The 24,274-nt window shown below is 37.9% G+C and overlaps 1 protein-coding gene across 2 annotated transcripts in view; it reads right to left on the bottom strand.

Moving 5' to 3' along the window:
- The window catches only part of Aff2 (ALF transcription elongation factor 2), a 530,318-nt gene that overhangs the window by 5,782 nt on the left and 500,262 nt on the right, over positions 1-24,274 (bottom strand). For both annotated transcript variants that reach the window (XM_075957146.1, XM_075957147.1), the window contains exons 13-19: positions 23,383-23,678; positions 22,752-22,815; positions 19,585-19,721; positions 13,565-13,636; positions 13,125-13,218; positions 10,648-10,700; positions 2,955-3,145 (exon numbers count right to left, since the gene is read on the bottom strand). In XM_075957146.1, coding sequence (XP_075813261.1) covers positions 2,955-3,145; positions 10,648-10,700; positions 13,125-13,218; positions 13,565-13,636; positions 19,585-19,721; positions 22,752-22,815; positions 23,383-23,678 — 907 coding nt within the window. The remainder of the gene's footprint in view (positions 1-2,954; positions 3,146-10,647; positions 10,701-13,124; positions 13,219-13,564; positions 13,637-19,584; positions 19,722-22,751; positions 22,816-23,382; positions 23,679-24,274) is intronic.

Genomic DNA, 24,274 nt, shown 5'->3' with positions numbered 1-24,274 from the left:
TTCGTTTGATTATGTGATATTTTTTAACCTGGGCAATATAATAAAAGAAATTTTTCCCAACAAAGGGATAAATTACTTGTGGCATCTAAAATATTTTCTTTGGTAATACAATACTAATGAAAATATTAAAGAATAGTCATTGCTGAATGAATGGGACCCTTATGTGAGCTAACACTTTCTCTGACCATTCTGTGAAAATCTGCCTTTGGCATTTTAAATTAGACTGTCAGGTCACCATTTTAATGAACACTTCAATGGAGTAATATATGTGGCTGGGGCAGGTAGGGAGTAGGGCCTCTTGATCAAAGGGCAGAGGACATCATCAGTCCTTTGGCCTGTTTCAGCACCAAAACTTTCTGTAATAGGTTCTCTACAGCTGAAGGAGTGGGCAGGCAGTGGCATGGATGGAGGCTTTCTACCAAAACAGCCAAGACTGCCCATATCTATAACACAGCTCTCTGTGAAAAAGTCTAAGTACAGTTGTCTGAGAAGGATTTAGAATTCCTCTCTAAGGAGAGGCTTCTGAGTTTTGTCATTTCTATCTCTATAAGGTAGATGTTAGAAGAGTCATCAAATCTAAGCACGTCATAAATACATGTGTGCAGAACTAAAGACTGAGCACAAAATTCCAAATTAGAGTCTCTTCCTAGTCCACTGAGAAGCCCAGTGGCAGCATCTCCAGCACGTGTTCTCTCTGTTGGTACAGTGACAGTGTTGTTTTGATTCAATATTAGGCAGAGAATTTAGCAACTTCTTGGCAGGCTGCGCTAATGACAAGATTAGCACTATTTCACCCTGGCATCAGCACAGTCATCACACTGCTCCTGGAAAGTTCTTCAGTTAATTTAGAAGAAATTGCTTCAACAGATTTTGAAAGTGAATGCAATTTTAAAAGGAAATCCATAAATATTGAACCTCCCTCCAAATACCAATACAAAATAAGACAGATTAGAACCAGATAAACCAGAAATATCTCTAGATGCCGATTCCTTGTGCTCACAGTTGTAGAGCTTTTTTGGGGGCTAGTTGTCTAGGCAAGTTGTATATTGGTTTCCAGAAGTCTAGGAAAAAAGACTATGTACAAATTGCCTTTATTCAGATAACAGAATTTGAGCTTTTCACCAAAGGTCTCTAAACACCTACTACTAAATGTGCTTTCTAGATAGGTACAGTAGCTTATTGGTTTAAATTCTGCTTCTAGAATCATAAAATTTGACAAAGTATCTGCTGTTTCTATCAAACTTAAAGCACTCTGATAACAGTGGTGGCACATGCCTTTAATCCCAGCACTCTGGAGGCAGAGTTAGAGAACAGCCTGGTCTACAGAGCAAGTTCCAGGACAGCCAAAGCTACACAGAGAAACCCTGTCTCATAAATGAGAGAAAGTGAGAAACAGAAAGATGAGAGAGAGAGAGAGAGAGAGAGAGAGAGAGAGAGAGAGAGAGAGAGAGAGAGAGAGAGAGTACTCTGATACAATGGACAATTTTTAGCCTTAAATATCTTTAGAAATAAAATAAGGGCAAATGATGAGACAGCAAACAGCAAATATCGTAGTACCTAAGATATAGAAGTCAGTGTACAAACAGATATAACTACATGTGTATATTCTCAGGAGTCAGTACAAGTCGATAGCTTGGTTCAGAGTCAATGTCTCAAATTATGAAATAAGCTTTGGTAGCCATAGTAGTGTGTGTGTGTGTGTGTGAGTGTGTGTGTGTGTGTGTGTGTGTTGTATATACACGTGTGGATTTCTAGGTTTACTCAGTTGTTAGGGATGCACATGTGTTAGTGGAAGTCAGAGATTTTCTCTATTACTCTTTCCCTTCCTCCCTCTGTCTCTGTCCTCTCTCTCACTCTCTCCCTCCCCCATCTCTCTCTCTCTCTCTCTCTCTCTCTCTCTCTCTCTCTCTCTCTCTCTCTCTCTCTCTGTCTCTCTCTCTCTCTCTCTCTCTCTCTCTGTCTCTGTCTCTCTCTCTCTCTCTCTCTCTCTCTCTCTCTCTCTCTCTCTCTCTCTCTCTCTGTGTGTGTGTGTGTGTGTCCTATATCTCTTCCTGTTCAATGGAAATTCATATATTTGCTCAGGAACTAGCAAAACCCATGTCCACCCCCAAGCAACCAAGATTGTGAAGGAGGATAATTGCTCCCTGTTGCTAGACATATTTCTATTACTCTAGCCTGCTTGTTAACTCTTTCATGGTTGATTCTCATAGATCTGCATAAGTTTCCACCTTGTTTGCAATTGGCCATTCTTTAATTAATGGGCCAGAAAGAGCCACAGCAAATGAATTGCTATAGTAAGAATGTGGTTTTAGTTTTACTTCTTAATGATATTAGGTTGGTGGGGTTTTATTTTGAGTCTAAATGACGGCTGAGGTCACAGATGGCAGCACAAGTCATCAATGATTATTGAGTTTGTGAAGCAGGGTCTCCTTTGCATTTGTTCTGTAACAAATCTCATGTGTTCCCATAAATAGGGCCTTGATCCTCCTGTCAGGGTGTGAAGAAATCCTAGCTGATGTTTAGTCCTTACTTGCAAATGCAAACTGTGTTGTTATATATTTGTCTTGAGCTGATAAGTGTAATGAAGGTACATGACCTTAATTCCACCTCACCTCTCAAAAAATAAATAGAGGCCAACAGGATCTTAATTTTTGAATCACCCCTTTTCCCTTAGTGACTATTCCTCTACATTGATTCTAGTCACTGAGTAAAATTCTGGAAATATCATGTGCTGATACAAGTCTTAAAGGAGAATAAATATTTTGGCCTTAAATCACTCTAAATGTAAAAAAATAGGTCACCATGTCAGTCCTAAGCTAACTTTCTCTCACCAAAGACATAGAAATCGGAAGAACTGAATAATATATGGCTATCGGGTACAAGGGACCTAGTCCTTCAAAGCACAAGTGACTGCATCCTCATCCTTAAGCGAAGAATAGAAGAAATAATCATACCTTTGTTGTCTCTTGTCAGTTTGTCAGCCATATCCCAGTGTTCATAGCCCCGAAGCACATTACTGGTGATATTGACATGGCTAGCAGCCATGTGGTGGATACGTTGGGGGATGGTGACAGGACCGTTGTTACAATTCCCCATTGTGTCGATAGGAGAGGCATTGTTCAGAGACACTGGGGATGGAGTATTCCTGGAGAATGGAAAGACAGACCAGGTTAAGTTGGTAACAAAGAATGGTAGCAGGGTTTGGGGTGCATGGAAAATCTCTTGTCACAGTGAAATCTCTTAAGAATATCATTAGCTAGAGTGAAGTATAGTGTGATAAAGATACACATAGCTTCAGGTGATTGCCCACATCCCAGTGACTCTTCTGAGACAAGATCCTAAAACTCTGATCAACATCATAGTTTTATTCAGAGGCTCTAGTGTAGCTGGAGCATGTTGTCACTGCAGACCTAAACCATCTGACTAACCCACGCAAGGCTATAGGGCTGGTCCTAGAATAAATCACCTGTGTTTATTTTCTAACTTGAAACACTGAAGACCTCCTGTCTCTAACAACTGGACAGCCCTCTGTGTACACTGCTGTTTTGTTTTAAACCAGAAAGAGGAAGCAGGAGAGGAATAGGGAGCAGGAGAGAGAGAGTCAGTTGAGTGAATCCTTCTCTAGTATTAATACTGCTTACAAATATATCTCTTAGTTTGAATGTATATGACATGCTGCAATGTTGAGAAAGAAACAGCTCAGAGCTGTGATACTTATTCTACCTCTTCAGACTGGCAACTGGCAGTTGGAGAACATGATGTGCAATATTGGTCTGTCTTCAAAGTGTTTTGTGAAACCACAGTAACATTTGTCACAAATATAGTTGCCACAATAAGTCAAGTGCACTTTGTAAAGGCCCCTTAAGGTGCAGTGTTTGAGAAGCTAGAAAGAAAAGACTTTGACTATCTACTTAGGATTTTCTAAGATGTGCAAAGGAGATGGGCTATTAATTGGTGATTGTTTACCTTCATTCTGGTTTATAAAGAGGAGTCTTCAAAGTCCTTACTTTTGACAGTTCCACTGTTTGGACACATTTTTGTTGAGTTCTTTAACATCAGTAACAACGAGTTACCTGTTGGCTACACACAGCATGGAGGTAATTTGTTTTCAGGTCCTGAGCTCATGATAACTCCAGGTAGAGTTGCCTAAAGACAAGCCTGAATGAATGAGCAGTGTCCTAGGCATGACAGCAAGATCTACACACCAGTCGTAGGGAGCCTTTCTTCAGCCACACTTTGAGCAACTTCCCGAACAGATGTATCCACTTTGGGCAGGGCATTTTAAGGGAGTAAAAGAAATCGGCAGCACTATGTGGTGACACATTCCTATAGTTGCAGAAGCCTGAGAGGCTCAGAAGTGAACGTTGTTGAGGATAGGCATTTAAAACTAACTAGTACAGGCAATAAAGCCAGATCAAGGCTCTTAGGAAAAAAAGCAAACACATAAACAACAGAAATGAGGGAAAACTATATTTAAGAGTCTACATGTGGATTGTAGGCCGGTTTTCTTTGCTTTATGTCTAAAAGCCACTGATGAGTGAGTAGATATGATATTTGTTTTTCTGGGTCTGGGTTACTTCACTGAATATGATGTTTTCTAGATCTATCCATTTGCCTGCAAATTTCAAGATGTCATTATTTTTTTTCTGCTGTGTAAATGTACCACATTTTCCTTATTCATTCTTTGGTCAAGGGGCATTTAGCCCCAGAGAACCTAGACAGCAATTAGGACCCTAAAAGAGACATACATGGATCTAATCTACATGGGAAGTAGAAAAAGACAAAATCTCCTGAGTAAATTGGGAGCATGGGGACAATGGTAGAGGGTTGAAGAGGAGGGGAGAAGAAAAGAGGGGAGCAGAGAAAAATGTATAGCTCAATCAAATCAATTTTAAAAAAAGACAAAAAAAAGAGTTTACATGTCTGAAGGATCCTCTTCACCATTGCAGACCATCATCACAGAGCCCTATATCATGCTCCAAACCCTTACCAACTTCTATTATTGACAACTTTGCATCTCCCCAGGAGCTGTGTTTCTCAGTCTACGTATGCTCAAAGAATAGAGGCACATGCATTTGACTGGGAAATAGGTCACATATAACAAGATGCTGAAGTGATATTGACAAGTCCCATGAACAACCCATCTGAAATCCTCTTCTTCAGATACATAGAGATTGTGTCTACAGTCATGAGAGAAAGTTCAGGTATTTTTGCCAATGGAGTCTAACCTATGGTGTGATCTAGTCTTGGTAGGAAGGTAGATCTTCAAATTTGCTATGCATTTGTGTGGTATAAGAACATGTGAGGGTTTTCCCACCATGTTTATGATTTCTAAAATAGTTTCCTGCTTCTCCATAGCATGATTTATTTTCAAAACAGGGATAGGATATAGGAACTCCCACGCCAAGGAACATTAAGAAGCAGAGCTACTTAGTGATATAAAAATAAAATTCTTTGTCATCATAGGTCAGACAAGCTATTTTATAATCTCTTTCTTTAGTGATTGTCATTAAGTCTTAAATGTTAGTTTATAGCTAGAAATACAGACATTCTCACTCATAGATGCAATGAGTAGAAGCATGGTTAATACAGGCTAAGGAGGAAAAGATGGAAGAATCTGAAAACTGGTCCAGAATCTAGTTTACATATGAGAAATAAGTTGTAGTGTTTTAAACACAGTAGGACAAGTATAATTTAATGAGAACTTGCAATATGTTCTTTTAAGAAGAAGAATTCTAAAATTACCAGCAAACAGAAGTAGAGCATATTTAGGAACATAAAATTCTGTATATCCTGATGTGATTATTATATATATGATGTACATGTATCATCAGATCAACACATTGTCTGTCCCCTTGCTCTCCCTTGACCTCATGGGGCACATACTTTTTACCATGTCTCTTTGCTTGAAATTTTCAGTGTCAGATATTTCACGGCCTGATCTACTATCCTTTGCCAAAAATTTATTCAAGATTGTGCCATTGCTTTTCTTTTTACCCCAGTCAATTTTTTGTACCTGTTTCTCTTGTTTTAGTTTCTTCCATGCAATTAATCATAAACTACACTAATATAATAAAACTGTAATAAATTGAAGAAGACAGAAAGACCTACTATGCTCATGGATTGGTAAGATTAATCTTGTGAAAATGTCCATCCTCCCAGAAGAAACTTACAGAAAAATGTAATCTCCACTGAAATTCCAATAAATTCTTCATAACAATTGAAAAATAATCATAAATTTCATTTAGAAACACACACACACACCAAGATAACCAAAGCAATAAGGAAACTGCTGGAGTTAGCATCATTCCTGATTTCAAATTATACTACAGAAATATAGCAATAAAAATAGCATGATACTGGCATAAAATTTCAGACACATTGATCAATGTCTGAATTGAGGACCCAGATATAAGTCTACACACCTAGGGCCCTTTGAGTTTTGACAAGGAAGCCAAAAATACACACAGGAGAAAAGGCAGCATCGTTAACAAATTGTGTTTGTCAGACTTGATAGTTCCATGTAGAAGAATGAAACTGAAATATTGGATATTTTTTAATTATTTTTCTCTTCTAACAGAACAGAACACACAAACAGGGACTAGGATTTTCATCAATTTCATCCTAAGCTATATCACAGCATTCTAGATCATTGTCTGGCATATAATGTGTTCAAAGAATTCCAATTGAATTTCCTTATTTAGTATCCGTCATAAAATGCTCGGCAACATAGAAAGAAAACAATCTGCATTGCTGTAATTGATATTTGTAAATGCACTTTCAGAGTGTTTGTTATACTATAAGTGCTTGGCAAATGAAACAATGAATGGCCCCTCATTTTAAAGAAACATAAAGAAGCTAGAGAGATATTCAGTGGGGAATGTGCTTACCCTGTGAGCTTAAGGAACTGAGTTCAGATCCCAATAGTCACTTAAAAGCTAAGCATAATGGCTAGCACCCATAATTTCAGTGCTGGGAAGTCGTGATCTGTAGATTTCAGGGACTCATTAGATAGCCAGTCAGGGAACTCCAGAGTCAGTAAAAGATTCTTTCTTTAAAAAAATAAAGCTTCAAGTGATTAGAGGAAGATCACTGATACTTGTAGTAGGAGCGGTGGGCTGCATTCCCACCCAGCTCCACACGGCTAGCTTTACCCGAAATAACTACACAGAAACTGTATTCTTTTAAACACTGCCTGGCTCATTAGTTCCAGCCTCTTACTGGCTAACTCTCACATCTTGATTAACCCATTTCTAATAATCTGTGTAGCACCATGAGGTGGTAGCTTACCAGGAAAGATCTTAACCTGCATCTGTCTTAGAGAGGAGAATCATGGCGACTGCCTGACTCGGCTTCTTTCTCCCAGCATTCTGTTCTGTCTACTCTGCCTACATAATTTTCTGTCCTATTGAAGGGCCAAGGCAGTCTCTTTGTTTAACCAATGAAATCAACACAAAACAGAAGACTCTTCCACATTTCCCCTTTTTCTGTTTAAACTAAAAAGACTCTCCCACATCAGATACTGATCTTTGGTCTCCACAATTGTGCGTACATGCTTATACACATGTACATACACATATGATACACACATACACATACTGTTTCAGTGAAGGGGAAAAACATTATTAGTTGGCAATCTAGAACAAGTCCAGACTAAGAGCTGTAATATTTTTGAGAGCAAGATTGGTTATGCCTTATAGATTTAAGAGGTAATGAGACTAACAATAACTATGACAGCAGCCTTAGTCACTGTTGTCTTGTTGCTGTTTTTTATGTTTTTTAAATCAGGGCACTGAGCATAGATCTTAGAAATTAATTATTATTATCACTAGCCTCCTGCCAACACAGATGTTTGTCTTGCCATTGTCTTAAAGACTGGAGAAAAGACTTCAAGGAAATAAGCTTCTTCCTGAGGGCCATGCTGCAAATTGCACAGAGCATCAGAGATTGATGATAGACCTAATTTCTTCCAAAGGCCTTTCTATGTCAGAAAAACCATGCTACCTCAGTCTTCTCTGTGCTTGACTAAAGATTCCATCTGACACACACCCACTTCTATCATCTTTGTGTTTGTATTAGTTTACTTTCAGTGCTCTCCACAGATTCCTAAGTTTTTTTCATACCACTATTGCCTTTCCCAAGTTTGTATGTGGTGTTGAGGCAGTTTTAGTTGATATGGATGATGGTCTTTGCATGACAACCAAAGTTCTTGCTCAAACAAGTAAAAAAAAAAATTCTTTTTAATTCCTTCAACATAGTACTCACCACTCACATGTCTACTGAAAAGCATTTAGGGAGTCTTCAAATGAGTTTCTAATTTCAAATTCCAATTGTTATCCCTGTCTTCGTTCTTTTTGTTATCTCTCTGTAACATTTGAGATGGTTGTCTAGTTCTTTTAACCTCTCTATATAATGACTTCCAGAACTCTGTCAAGGATCTGTAAATCTGGCCCAACTATTTCTATGTGGCTTGTGAATTAGTGCTGGTTGGAAAAGACAAGCAGTTTCAATTGATTTGATGAGAAAGAAGACTAAGTTTGAAATACTATTAAACTATACACACACACACACAGAGTTGTATTTCAAAACTTATACAAATATTTTTGTTATATTTTTAATTTGAACAGGAAGTTTGTTTCCTCTCCTCTTTTCTTTCCCATTATTTGACTTGTTTATTCTTCTGGATTTACAAATCCCAAAATAGGAATTACCAAGCCCTTCTCTTTTCCCCTACTACTTTTCTGGACATTTTTCACAGTCACAACAGAGACAAACCTACTCTCAACTGCCTCTTCATCTCTCATCTTTCCATGTGTTTTCCTGTGACAGCCTCATGCAAGAGTAACGTGGAGAGCAGCACCTCTGGGCAGTTCCCTCCTCAATCACTAGCCAGGTGAGGAGGCTTTTAAGTCAGGGTGCTGCCCCTGGAACATGCTATGAGAGTCTGTTGAAGGAGCACACCATTCTTATTAATTGGGAAGCCAGGGTATCTATCAGCTTGAGATAAGAAGGCCAAACACCCAAACTCTTCCTATAGGTCTTCCATTAAACTTTTGCTTATACTTGTAATTTCTCTTCAGTGAACTGTGTTCTTCTGTGATACAGAGATCATATGGACTTCATCTTGGTGATCCCATCTGTGTGGAACCAATGGATTTGAAGTAGTTGCTGAATATGTGTGACATCCTTCCTATGTGATTATTTCAAAACATGACTATTAACTAAAGGGGATGCAGACTGAAGCTCCTTGAGAAGCATTTAATGAGTCTTTTCATATGACCTCACAGGCTTAGAATGTATTTTGAGTTCTTTCATTTCAGAAAAAAAAATCCCAGCGATTCTTTACAGGCTGTTTACCTGACCTTCCCCTTGCTTTATTCTGTAGTCAGAGAAAATAGCTTTCTCTGGGCCTCTCAATGATTATTTCTATTTTCTGAACTTTCAGAGAGAGAGAGAAACATCTTTCCTTTTTGTTCGTCAAGAGTAAGACCTAATTCAACAATTGGAGCAGCGCTTCCTTTCAGCACAGTAATTGCACTGATGTGTAGGTTTTAATGGATCTCTTCCCTCACTCTGATGGTTTTATGATCTCAAAGCAGAGTTCACTGGCCCATTGCTTTTGGAGTATACTTTGGAGATACTTATAAAGTGACAGTAAAGGCTATTTTACTCATGAGGAAGGCATTTTGATCAGAGGTGCAAGATTTTTAATATGATAAAAATGGTAAAACCAGTAACAGCAGGCTCATTGTGAATGTGCCCACTGACATACTTTTTTCTTCCCATACTGGTAGAAAATGGGCTTGGAAGGGATGGGACACTTTTTGAAACTAGAATTGACATGACTAGTCAGGAAAGTTTGCAAAGGTACATGATGGAGTTGAAGTGGGATTCATAATGGCTCTCTATAAGGGTCATCTCCTCTGTGGTCCCAGTTGGCATAAGACCTTACCCCTATTATTCAGAGGGAGAAAGACAAAACTAGAAGAAGAGGGGTCCATTTTGTTTAATCAATGAGATGTATGCAGCCTCAGGTCTAGAGCAAAAGTCTCCTTCAGACTCTCATTGTAGTGTTGTGAAGTCTAGGGAAGGACCCCAAGCAGATAGGGTTCTAAATAAGGCTACATGTAAGTCTGGGAACGTCCATGAGGTCTTACAGCAGCATCAGAGTACATCTTTTTATATTTAGGTCGAGGTATTTTAGTATTGATCTAAAAATCTTCATGAAGACCCAGATTATTGACTATGTACCTTCACATTTTCAACTTTATTATTCCTTAGGTTTTAGTAAATATCACTTGCCATATATCCATGAATATTCCATTCACTTTTCATTACCAAGTGGATCATTGACAAATCATTGCAGTGGATTTAACTTTCTGCCACCTCACAGAAATGGCATGTGACTTGCTATTTCATTAGCAGATATTTTATGGTCATAATTTAGTTTATAGATCTTAAAGGAACCACATCATTTGAAACTTTTTTTGTCTCTCCAACAGCTGAAATTTGGCTAGAATTGCGTGTGCACAAAAAATAACTGCTGCCTTGAAATTGTCCTTCACTCTTGAGCAATCAATGCAAAATATGTGGGGTCTATCCAATCATTCATTTTCATGAAAAAGCAATTTTTGGTAGGATACTTACTTTCCATTGCCTACCCAAGGAGATGGTATCTGAGCAACTTTTGAAGCGTTTTGCTGAAAGAGAGAGAGAGAGGGGGAAATAAGGACATCTATTTTGTGTTTATTAATTCTGAAACAGATGTAAGTGTGATTTAGAGTACATTAATATTGATTGCAGCATTTTGGGATGCAGAACTTGGATGTATGTGCACATCAGCACACCACGACACACACTCGATGAAAATAGCTGGTTAGGATAATCAGTGGGCTCCAATCAGGACCATGAAAGTCACTTGATGAAAGATTTTATATACTAAAAGGCCCAGTGAAATTAGACTCAGTTCTCCAAGAAGTGGTTTAATTATCCTCATCTGAAATTTATTCTGCAAAACAAGCCCTTCAGAGAGTACAAGTAAGCTTTTCACCTTTAACTTTAGTTGCAAGCTTTTGGATACAGGTTTGACTGTAATGTCTGATAACTAAGGAAGATGTCAGAGCCAAGCAATACATTTTTTTGCTTGTTTGTTTTCAGGACTCATTGTGATTAGTGGTCTTTACATGCAAATAAATGTTCATGGTTGGCGGTTTTCTCTGTTTAGCAATGCAACTGGTCCAGGACTGCATTGCAAAGGTAGTTAGAACTCAAAACCTTTTCTTGTTTCGCTGACAGAATCTGGCTGATTTAAAGCACTGGCTTTCTAGGGGGTGTTTTTGTTGTTTTGTTTTTTTTGTATCTGGTTAGAGCCTTGTGGATCAGAGAAAACCCTGATATTCAGCACACCACCACCATGACAGGGCAGGGATCAAGCTCCTTGTGACAAGAATCTGAGCCAGGTCTGCTCTTGGCCATTGGTGCCAGACTGTGTGTCTTCTACTGCCTTCTGGCCTCCAGTCCAGCCCCCTTTGCAAAAGGAATATTTGAGAGAGAGAGAGAGAGAGAGAGAGAGAGAGAGAGAGAGAGAGAGAGAGAGAGAGAGAGAGAGAATCACCACTTTCTAGAATCCAATAAGAGTTCAGTGCTACCTTGGTGTCACAGAAAGCTAGACATAGTGTGCATTCTGAAGACTTGACTAAATGAGCACCGCACATCCACAGGCAGGTGGGTTACTTAATACCTGCTCGATAGTTTCCAATTCCCTGACAAGGCACGGAGGGCAGATACTAGAAGAGTGGCTATCAGGAAGACGACAAAGCCAGCATCATGAGAATGACTTGGAAACTGGCTAGAAACGCACATTCTCAGGCCCTATCCCAGGACACGTGTTTGGGGCATGGGACCTGGCCATCTGGGGATGTTGGATGTCGAATGAAATTCAAGACCCATCTTTCTACTGTACACTGTGAGAAGGTAGACTTAAGACAGGACCAGAAAACTATTGCATGCGATCCCTTTCGCCCACATAAGCCCTAGCTTTATGGCATTCTATCCATACCACATAGTCACTAGGGATCTTGCTCATGTTTTCAGATGGGTCCCAGATGATTCAGACAGACACTAGTACTTACAGGATATTTGCTGCAAGGTCATGACGTAGTTCACTTCAGATAACCGCTAGGTGAAATGTGGCCAAGGGGTCTCATGTACTTGGCAAAAAATCATTTTCCAGATGGGCCAAAACGAAGGAGCAGTAAGCCACCTCAATTTTCAGTTGTGGCCAGTAGGAGTAGACAAATGCCATATTGGAGCACGGAGTAGCCAAGCTTAGTGGCACGCTCCTGCTTGGATTTTTACGTGGGTTCATTCCCAAATGTTGGCATTGTGTTTTGTGGTTACCTCTCTTGCTTGTTTGTAAATTGAAACAAAAACAAAAACAAACAACCTCAGTTCACTAGAGGATGATTTTGTCCATTTGTTTTCTTTGGTAACCAACAGAATCAAATGCCTTAGATGGAAACTACAACACTCCGAGGTTTTCAGTGAGCAAAACACTTAGAGAAGCATAGAGAGATGTCCATACATTGTCAGTGTAGCTATGGTGACTTTTGTCCCTGCTGAAGGATTTCTTAGATGGTCTTTTTAATTTTTTGTTTATTTATTTATTTTTATTTGTTTGTTTTTTTGAGACAGGGTTTCTCTGTAGCTTTGGAGCCTGTCCTGGAACTAGCTCTTGTAGACCAGGATGGGCTCAGACTCAAAGAGATCTGCCTGCATCTGCCTCCTCTGTGCTGGGATTAAAGGCATGCAGCACCACCATCCAGCACAGGCCTTTTTAAGATGAGAGATTAGTTACACCCACAGACACAAATTATGATCACCTTGATGGCAGGCAGAATGCATCTCCTCTAATTGCAGTCAAGAGGCTGTTATAGGCCTTCAGCATTGCTGCACCTTCTCACTTGGGAATCAGAAGACTGTGGCCAGCTGGAGTAAAAGGGGGCAGGCCTGTGGCAGGCAGTATCTGTCTTCCCTTAGTCATCTGACATCTGCTAACATGCCCAGCATATTTCATTCGGGTTTTGATCACCCTTTACCCACAAATCATACAAAATAAGAATTACCTTAAAATATTCCATCAGTGATCTGGAGTACTTCATAGCATGATCCTTTTTCAGCTTAAACATCCTCAAATAGAGAAGTGACAAGCATCGGTAGCTGCGTGAAGAGAAAAGGATTAAGTTAGCAACAGTGCCTTAAGAAGACTGCACTGCTAAATACACATTCATATTTTGCAGTCAGTCGTCTAATCTCAGTTTCAGGAACATGTGTAAATAAAGACACTTAGTAAATGAAGTGGAATTATTTCAATCCCATTTTGATAAGGGTATAAATTAAGGGGGAAGTAGACGTTCAGTCAGTGACTGAAGAAATCTCTTAGTTATCCTTTAACAGTTCACTGGAAAGCCAGAATAATCATCTGGAATAAGCTGCTTAAGTTGATGCAGCATGTTCGCATCCTGCTGCAGTTTCAGCACTTTTCTTGCGGCCTCGTGAAACTCACCATAATACTGCTAGCTTTTTGTCCCCATCAGAAGCCAAGGGGCTTGCAAAGTTCTTCAGCCTCATTGCATACCTTTGAAGAGAAAAAAAGACATACTCAAGTGGCATTTGACCTTTCAAAATTCTGATTACCCAAATGACTTAGACTCTCCGCTTTTTCTTTAAGGCACAGGTCAGACTGGTCCTTTCTAAAAACCATATACAAAAGGGTAATCCATACAGCATAATGGGACCTGATGTGACATCGAGAACTGAACTCTACAAAAGACAGTTTAATCATGGGTTCATGTTCTAGAATAATGCTGTAGAATATCCTCGAGTTTCTGGCTATGTATGAATGCTGGCTGGCAAAATATTGTCTCTATGAGCTTGCTAGGTAAACAATATTTGTTTTCTATGCAAGGTAAGCAAGTATGTCCGTCTCAGTTCACTTTATGACAGATGAGGGAATAATAAAGAACCACGTCTGACATTCGCTAGGGAGATCTCAATCAGGTAAAAATTCTCTTCTAATGGCTCAAACTTTATATATGTTCTTTTATAAAAATGTGTGCATGCATGCATGCACGTTTGGTGTGTGTGTGTGTGTGTGTGTGTGTGTGTTTTGAAGGACTGATTTCATACCATTTTTAAGTCTAAACAACCCTACTTTATGTGGCTTGTATATTTTGCCTTTTCATTTTCTTTAGTTATCACTGTTCCATGATGCTGTGATAAAAGATCAAAAAGTTCTCTTTGCTTTTTTTTCTTCTAGTTGAGCACAACTCATTCTGAGCATTCAGTCTTGAGAAATCAATTCATTGCATAAAATCATTGTCTAAGCTTTAATGCAATTTCACAGGTACTTATAGCAGAATAAGTAATTGAGTTCACCGTAGCAGAAAAAAAAATTGAAGTACACATGCAGGCTGTGTGGGTTAGCCCTCATTTATGGAAGGCAATAGAGAGCCTATCGTATCCTCTTATTTGCTACTTATAACAGCCTCTCCAGAGCACCAGGGGCCCTGGCTCATCCCCACTCAAGACTTTGAATTTTCTCAGCATGCTATCTGCTCTGCTTTCATGGTAACTTCTCAAAATCTGTTGAAAGAACGTTTTCAGTAACGGGACTTATATACTTGATGTGGCTGCTTTCCATTGTTACATGGCAAGAAGTGGTATTTTTATAATGTAATATATCTAACTTTCTTTGACAGCTGTATTACTGAAATGTCAAGTCATTGTGGTGCATTCTTGTTTTCACAAATACATTTCTATTATAGATTCCCAGGACTAAGAACAACTCTAATTATTTGAAATAAAAAACAGGATTCTCCCTCTATAACCAATGTATTGTTGGGAAGAGAACAATAAAAATCTCTTCCAGATAATATTGTACTACTAAACACTGTATTCATATTGCAATCATCCCCTAATTGCAACCACGTTCAAAAGTGACTCAATAGTGGATTTTCAGTTGGTGAAATGGGCCTGAAGACCTAATTCATTTCAAGTCATTTTATTCCCAATAGAAATTTCTCTCATTAAAAATATGCAAATCACAGAAAATATGATAAATAAAAATAAAGAGAATGTATAAATAAGATCATGCAAAACTGGGGGAAATCTGAAATAAAAAACTTCCTTGATGAAATCTGATGAAGTCCATGTATTATGCCAATGCCAGTGCCCTGATTATGATCCTGAACTTCAGCTACAGAGGTTATTATTATGGAGGCAATCTGATGAAGGGTACTCAAGAATTCTTTGTATTAGTTCCTACGACTGCATGTGAATCTTTAATTACCTCAAAAATCAAATTTAAAATAGTGACTTTAGAGAGAATGTCAATAAATTCTCCATTAACTTTCACCAAGATTCCACAAAATATATTTCTGTCAGTACTATTAGGTGATGTAATGATTAAATTATAGTTATTTTATAAATAAGGAAATGTATTTTTGAAAGAATTTAAGAAAGAATGATTTAATGATTCTCTTCATCTTTTTATCACAATGTAATTTGGTGTCTAACTTGTGAATTATAAGAGTGGTTAATCTTATGTGTGAGTGTGTCTGTACAATTTTATGTGTACCAGGTGCTACATATATAGAGCCCATAGAGGAGAGAAGAGGGTGTTGAAATCCCAGGAACTGGAGCTATAGGCAACTGTGAGACTCCATGTGAATATGCTAGGAACAGAACCTGGGTTCTTTGCTAGAACAGCAAGTGCTCTTAATTGTTAAACCATCTGTACAGCCACTGCTTATGTACTTTTAGAAGAGAATATGTTTCTTTAAAAAGTAATAAGAAAGAAAAAAATGTAGAGAAGGAAGACACCCATAATCTCACCCTTTCACAATTACAGTTCCAATCTTATTTCCTTCTACTTTGATTTAGATGCATGCACATTTTTTATTGTAATTTGTATGTAATTAGGCAGCATGATTTAAGTGTTTTGAAGTACTGGAGATCAAATCCAGGGAATCCCACATGATAGGCAAGCATTTACCACTCAGCTCAGGCCTTCATTATACATTAATATGATTTCACATTTGCATGTCAGTGCTTAGACTTCATCGCTCTTATGTATCAATGGCTGCAAAGCAGTTTTGAATGTTTTATGATATAATTAATTACTCTTCTATTATGATTTTTGTTGCTTCTTATTGATTGTTGTCATATACATACATGTGTTTATCTATCTATACATATATGTATTGTGTTCTACAATACTGTTATGTTTTTCTATATTTTCCTTTGTTTTGCCATTCCACTATTTTACTTAGTAAACTGTAACTTTCAGATCAACATTAAATAAACCGAATTCTAATAGTTCTTTTAACTTTCCTTGAGTTGCCGCCTTGTCTCATTTTGAGGCAATAAAGCATTTTTTTTTGTGATGGGGCAGACGTTGTTTGTTTTATTCAATAATGGAAAAGTATAATAATTCAGTATTGTGAAAATGTCTTTAAGGAAATTCATATTTTCAGAGATTGAAACCCTGTATCCAGAGATATATATGTTTTCTCATGTGGGTTTTTTTATATATTTCCAAATTGTTTGCAATTTTCAGTGATGAATTTCTATTCTCATCAGCAATACAGAAGAGGCCTACAATATAATTTTCTTTCATCTGGTTTTAAATAAGTATGAACATTTTCTTGTCAACATAGCATACATTGTCTGAATTTGCATATTTGAGTGAGTCAAGGAACACAAATTGTTTGTTCATTTTTCATTCACTTTTGCCATAAATTTTTATTATACTTTTGCAAAAATTATATTTTTGACTAAGGAATATCTCCAAGACAAACATGGTTGAATGACCGAAGGGCAAGGTTGTATCTTTCCTTGGAATCAAACTTTGTTTATTATTATAACTAAAAGTAGTAGTAATAATAATATATGAATATAGTAATAGTAATATATTACTAGATAATAATATTACTAGGTAGTAATATATTAATAGAAAGTTGTACAAAGAGAGAGTAATGGGAACAAGAGAAGGTAAGAAGAAAAATGTCATAATGTACATTGCCTTTCATGTACAGATTTAATTATAAACTAATTACAAATATTTGTTTTGTTTATATATTTTATGTTATATAACATGAAGGAGGATTATTTGAGAAGAGGAAAGGAACCAGCTAGAAAGGGAGGGGAAAAAGGAAGGAGGTAGGGGCAATATGATCAAAGTACCATGAGATCCGTATAATATATATAACGAAAGGTCTTATTTTGTACACTTACAAAAATTAATTTTAAAAACCTTCAGTTCTATGGTGTTTATAGTATTCTCTATATTTACTCTTCGGAATACTTTCTTTGGGAAATTCTCAAGATAAATCTGTCCAGTGTTTGTTTGAAGGCTTCTGCACAAAGATCTGAAGTTATTTAACAGTTTATGTATAAAAAAGCCTGATAATATAAAGCAAGCCTTGCATTGCTAAGCAATGGAGCTGGCAGGAATAGAATAGAAGAACCTCTCAGATAAAAACAAAAAACAAAAAAACCTACTCACCCAGATGAATGTAATTTGGTGGTTGATGGATATTGATCAGTGGTAGAGTATTTATACAGCAAGAACAAGGGTCTAGGTATTATCCTCAGTATAAGAAATGTTAATTGTGTCCATGCAGTGAACTGTGGTACATGTCTACTATTTAGGGAAAGCTTAAATTCCTGTTCTAAGATTTTCAAATCACTGAAAAATACTAGAGTGAGTACTTGTTCTACCTCCTTTTCCTTTTCTTTTTGATTTGCAATAAATTTTACTCTACCAGGTTCCTCGCTAGCCCCATAATGGCTCCCTCAATCAAGATATTGCTTTCCTTGCTCTCCCTCTCTATTCTTCCCCCTTCTCAACCATACTATTCCTTCATGTTCTACGCACCCATCTGCTTCCCCCCTCCCTTTCCACTCTCCCTTCTCTGCACCCCCCATGGTCCTAATTTTCTTAGGAGATTTTGTCTATTTCCCCTTCCCAGGAGGATCCATATTTGCCTCTCTTAGGATTCTCCTTGTTACCTAGCTTTCTAGGGTCTTGGACTATCGGCTGGTTATCCTTTGCTTTATGTCTAATATATTCTCAGGAATCCACAGGAATGACTCCAGCTAAGACCCTAAGTAATAATGGAGAGGGTGCCTGAATTGGCCTTCCTCTGTAATCAGATTGATGACTACCTTGTCATCATAGAACCTCCATCCAGCAACTGATGGAAGTAGATGCAAAGATCCACAGCTAAGCACTGGACAGAGCTCCCAAAGTCTAATCTAAGAGAGGGGGAAGTGATAATATGAGCAAAAGGGTCAAGACCATGATGGGGATACTCACAGAAACAGCTGACCTGAGCTAGTGGGAGCTCACTGACTCCAGACTGACAGTGGGGAAGCCTGCATAGGACCAAACTATGCCCTCTGAATGTGAATGACAGTTGTGTGGCTTAGGTAGTCTGTGGGGCCACTGGCAGTGAAACCAGGATTTATTCCTAATGTCCATTTTCTTTGGAGTGATACCTTGCTCAGCATAGATATAGCAGGGAGTGCCTTGTTTCTGCCTCGAAGTGATGTGTCATACTTTGTTGAAGTCTAACCCTCTCTGAGGAGTAGATGGGGATGGGGGGAGTTGAAGGATGGGAGCGAATGGAAACTGAGGTTGGTATGTAAAATGAGAAAAGATTGTTTTTAAAATAATTTTTAAAAATAAATAAATAAATAAATAAATAAAATGAAAATTTTTTACTCTACCAAGGCATCATAAATTTTCATTAAAATATGAATACAACAATATATGCAGTTAATATATCTTCCTACACTATCTTCCTTTCTTCTTGACCTTCAGCCCTGCCAACTCTCTATCTGAATTTCTTATTCCAGATGCATGAAAATTCTGCTATATACTTAAGATCTTCAATATCCCAAAGGAGAGTGTTGTTTCCTTCCTATTAAAAATGATCCCTTATTTATTTATTTATTTATTTATTTATTTATTTATTTATTATTGTGTATATGCAACAGTCCATGTTTGTAGATCAATAGACAACTTACACAAGTCAATTTTTTCCTTTCTGCGTCTGGGCCTTTGAGATCAAACTCAAATTGTCAGTCTTAGTGGCAGTCACCTTTACCCAAAGAGATATCTTTCCAGTCCTTCCTTCCTTTTATTATAACCCAAACAGAAGGCCTTAGAAAACATGGCTCTTAACATAAATCTGGAGAGCACTAGTTTTTTTTTTGAAAAGGCAAGCCAATGCCACATGATAAAATGATTATACTTTACTTTCACCTGTGACATCTTAATTTTAAATTAATGAATATTACAAATTATCAGACTCACATTATAACCTCTAAAGGGAATAATTTATAAAACAGTGTCCATCAATTATAAATATTCTATGGCATTAATAAAATTGCAGGAACTAATTACAGTGACTTTTGGACACATTAATTGTGGAAATGATATTTAAGCAAAAAGCATTAACAGCTTCTAACTCTGTATAAAATTACTTTTGGGAATATGAGTCTAGGAAAGCTATTTACCTGAGGAGCTCCACAGTCTCAGAATACATGGTATATGGTGACTTTGCTTCCAGAGGATCACGTTCCATGGCATTGCCACACTCAGTGAAGGAGAGCGCTGCATCAGCATAATTCACAGCTTTGCCAAATTTCTCAAACTGAAACAGGAAAATGACTGTCAATGTGATAGTCTTTTTTCACCTTAAGATAAATGAACAATTCACAGCTGTGAATAATTTTGTTCCCATTTTCCAGGGAGCACTTATCATTAGACAGAGGTACTATGGGTAGTTAGCACTGGGGATAGGAGTCACCTAGTAGGCAGAGAATAGAGAGGCTCCTAAGCCTTCTGAAATGCAAAGGACAACCTCTGCAATGGAGAACTAGATATTCCAGATGTTCATCTGAGAAACCCTGAAATGGAGAGAGGACAGTGTGCAAATTGGTATTAATGATGAAGGAACTAGTTTAATGCTCTATTGCCCTGACTGTGACTGATTGGAAAAAAGGAAAATGCTGCTAAGGTATCAAAATGGATTATGGCATAACTGTTGGTGTTTCAGTTACATTTGGGCCAACCAAAATCTAAACAAATTTCTTGACTAGTTTCTAATCACCAAATGTACAGAACTGACCAGAGACTGAAGTATCATTTAGTCAGATCTTGCAATTAAGCCTTGCTTTGGTTATCTTCATAGGCTGCTTCTTGCTTTAGAATGTCATCAACCCAATCTCAAGGTGGAGAGCAAGAGACTGAAAACTGAGAAGCTCCAGTATGATAGTTGACAGAAAGCACATCATTCTTATTGGAAATGATGGGTTGAAATAGTGTCGAAAAGCCCAAAAATATAGCACTGGCAAATATTTTTTAGTAAAATTTTATTGCAAAAGGTTTTAGCCTTGATAATGATCATGATAAACTGATTTAGCCATACTGATTTCTTTTTCACATGTAATGAATATTATATATGACACTTTCATAGTGAGCATTTTAATAGGGTTTTACATTTTCAATTTTTGATAGTTGGATGTAGGAATTCTACTAATATCGAGCCTTATGTCAAATAACCACTATAATGCAGATTTAACTATTTTAATTTTTAACAAAATATTGTGTATGCAATTATGAAGATTTCAACTTTTAAATGACAGAGTAGCTCACTTCTAAAAATGATTTAATACATTTACTAAAGAAATTCTGTGATATTTTGTGTAGCTGTTGGGTAGAAATATCACTTTTCATTATTTCAACTTTTTGTTATAGAAACCTAAGTGCATAGCTATAAACTAGTTTCTTTCTATTTTGTCTTATTAGATGATTTCCATATGTCTTCAGACTTAACTAGCTTTCCCTTTGGGGAATTAATGTGTATATTATGGTCCTTGAAGGTGAGTTTTAATTCACAACCCATAGCTGGAATGATAATTAAATATTATCAAGACTCAACCTATCTTTTTCCAAAAGGAGCAAATATTGAAGTCCAGAAAGAAAATTACATAGCCATAGTGCCAGATAACTTCAGTTTCTCCATTCCAAAATTGAAAGGTTTGAACTAGAAATATTTTTGTAACAGGAAGATAGATTAAAAACCTCAAGGAAAATATCATTCTGATTATGTCTCAAACTTTACCCCTGTGATCATACTTCTCCAAAGAATTTCCAAAGACATTTATATACCACCAACGAAGTTTTCACAAAAGAAAATACTGAGTATCTCTTTATGTGGTTGTTTTGAATGGTCCAGATCTAGGTAGTAGTATTTTTTACACTTTAAGAATCAATTTTTGCCCCCATGAAAATAATATCTTCACAGCTGTCCATGATTCAATACCTTAACCATATATTCGGGGATCTCTGTAGGTTTGATATTTCTTAGTTTTTCTAATGGTCTCACGTGTGCATCAAGGTCTCTTGATCATTCCATGTGCCACCTTGTAAAAGGGACATTCATATACTTTCTCATTCCAGAAATGAAAACATTTGCAGAAAACCCTTAGTCTTGCAGGCAGCACTACTGTTACCCAGTAGCTTTTAAATTGTTGGCCATCATCCAGTAATTATAGGCAAAAATCTACCCAGGTCTCTTCAATGGCATCCTCAAGCCAACCTTGTTGTTTTTGTCTGTAGTAGTGTAGGAAAATAGTTTTCAGGAGAAAATTCAGCCTTTATCTCTAGTTAGCACTGCAAAAACTGTGATGCAATATCATATCAGGCTCACCGTAACCAATGTGTGGTCAATATCAACTGCCTTTGCTTATTTCATCAGCTACTTCCCTATTTTTTTCATTTCTCACTGCTGTTTAATTTGCTAAAAGCTGAAATGACACAAGGCAGTGCTTGAGGATAGTATTTTTCCTCATAATGCCATTGAACTGATATTTGCAATTGTTCTGCGATACAGTAAGCAATGAGGTATCTAACCCTAAGACTGTCTTTAGGACCATGATTCTTAAACAGTTGGATTTGGAAGTCAGTTGGTTATTATGGCAGGACCTCAGTCCAGTAAATTTGTCTTTCATTGTTTTTTGGATGTAGCTTGAGCAACTCAAATGGCTGCAACATATGGTTGAGACCCCTTGTTATGAGGATCAGTTAGGATAAATGATTCAACATAGTAAGCTTATCACTAGTATAGCTCAACTAAGATCCTGAGAGATAGAGTTATTTCATGAGAAATCAAGATGATAGCATAATCATCCTGTGATCAGAAGACAAAAGCCTGACTATGAACTTTGCTCTCAGTACATAGAAGCAAATGCAGGAAGAATCTGAACTTTTTATGTAGCTTACACTTCTCCAAATCAAAGGTTAAGACCTATTTTTAAGACTCAACACCTTCCATCTTTCTACCCCAGATTTGGTTTATTGGACCCAACAGAAGCTCCCATCATACCCAGAGCAATTCATATAAAATACCATGACAATGGTACGTATGAATGATTTTCTAAAGTTGGTCCAAAGGGAGAAAAAGTGATAAAAATAATAACCTGAGAACCCAGGTCCAAAGAACTTTGGGAATCAGGGTACTGCAGAATTCACTATCTCCATGTAAGTGCAGCAATGCTTTAAAAAGGTCTAGGTGGTGCTACTTCAAGTTTGCCCCATTTGCAAAAATGCATTTATTCCTTGTTTCCATTTAGAACATCACACTTCAGTAGGGTGAAGCAATGAGAAGAAGGAAACCTACCAGTGCATCAGCTTTGTGTTTCAGCTTCTTAGCCTCTTGCATGTAAAAATCAGCATTGTGAACACTAAACAAACAAAATAAGATCTTTTACAAACCAGTGGTTCATCTTTTCATTGAGAAAAGGAATAGTACGAATATTTTTGGCTATAAATTCATTCCTACATGAGGCTTGATAAAAACATACTAATATTGCCACTCACTCATATATAATACTGATAGGAACCTTGAAATGACACTATAACTGGACTTTGAATTGCAGGATAACCTATTATTCTCTAAGAAACCTTTATTCTCTAAGCCCACTTGTTACAGTTGCCCAAACATGTCATATAAAACCTAGCTATAAATTTCTCTATATAACTGAAGTCATGAATAAGAATGAACAAAAATGGCCTAGAAGGAGGACTCCACCTTGGGAAACAGTAGCAAAGATCTAGGATTAAAGTGGCCTAAAGACATTTCCTACTAGAGATGGGAGTATGCATGTGCAAGGGGCTTTCATTTAACATTACAAGAGCGGATATGAACTTTTAAATGAAGAAACACATGCACGGCACTAGAAAGTCCATACTCTCCTCATCCCCAATCACCACTCCCAAACTAGATCTGCAATAATCTGGGAAGAACATACGAGTCATCAAAAGTGAGCTTGGGTCTTCGAACATTGGTGCTGCTGCTAGACAGGAGGGGCAGGGCTGCCCAGGATGTCATCTCCAGGTGACTACTATCCATAAGGCCAGTAGTGATTGTAGAGGTGACGGTAGAAATAGTAGTGGTGGTCGTTGTGGTGGTGGCCGTGGCAGTGGTGGTAGCAGTAGCTGTGACAGTGGCAGTAACAATGGCAGTAGCAGTGACAGTAGCAGTGGCAATAGCTGTATTGGTGACAGTAATGGTGGCAGGAGCAGTCTTTTTTGGAACATCTCCCTCCTGGAAAAAAGGAGGACAAATAGCCATTAGATCTGGCTTTCTTTTTTTTAATTTATTTATTTATTAAAGATTTCTGTCTCTTCCCCGCCACCACCTCCCATTTCTCCCCCTCCCCCAATTAAGTCCCCCCCCTCAGCCCGAAGAGCAATCAGGGTTCCCTGTCCTGTGGGAAGTCCAAGGAACCCCCACCTCCATCCAGGTCTAGTAAGTTGAGCATCCAACCTGCCTAGGCTCCCACAAAGCCAGTGCGTGCAGTAGGATCAGAAACCCATTGCCATTGATCTTGAGTTCTCAGTAGTCCTCATTGTCCGCTATGTTCAGCAAGTCCTGTTTTATCCCATGCTTTTTCAGACCCAGGCCAGCTGGCCTTGGTGAGTTCCCGATAGAACATCCACATTGTCTCAGTGTGTGGGTGCACCCCTTGCGGTTCTGAGTTCCTTGCTCGTGCTTTCTCTCCTTCTGCTCCTGATTTGGACCTTGAGATTTCAGTCCGGTGCTCCAATGTGGGTCTCTGTCTTTGTCTCCTTTCATCGCCTGATGAAGGTTACTATTCAGGAGGATACCTGTATGTTTTTCTTTGGGTTCTCCTTATTTAG

This window comes from Microtus pennsylvanicus, chromosome X (genome assembly GCF_037038515.1).
Source record: "Microtus pennsylvanicus isolate mMicPen1 chromosome X, mMicPen1.hap1, whole genome shotgun sequence".
In the NCBI taxonomy this organism is placed as follows: domain Eukaryota; kingdom Metazoa; phylum Chordata; class Mammalia; order Rodentia; family Cricetidae; genus Microtus; species Microtus pennsylvanicus.
Note: the sequence above shows the minus strand (reverse complement) of the source record. Positions and strands in the feature narration are given on the sequence as shown.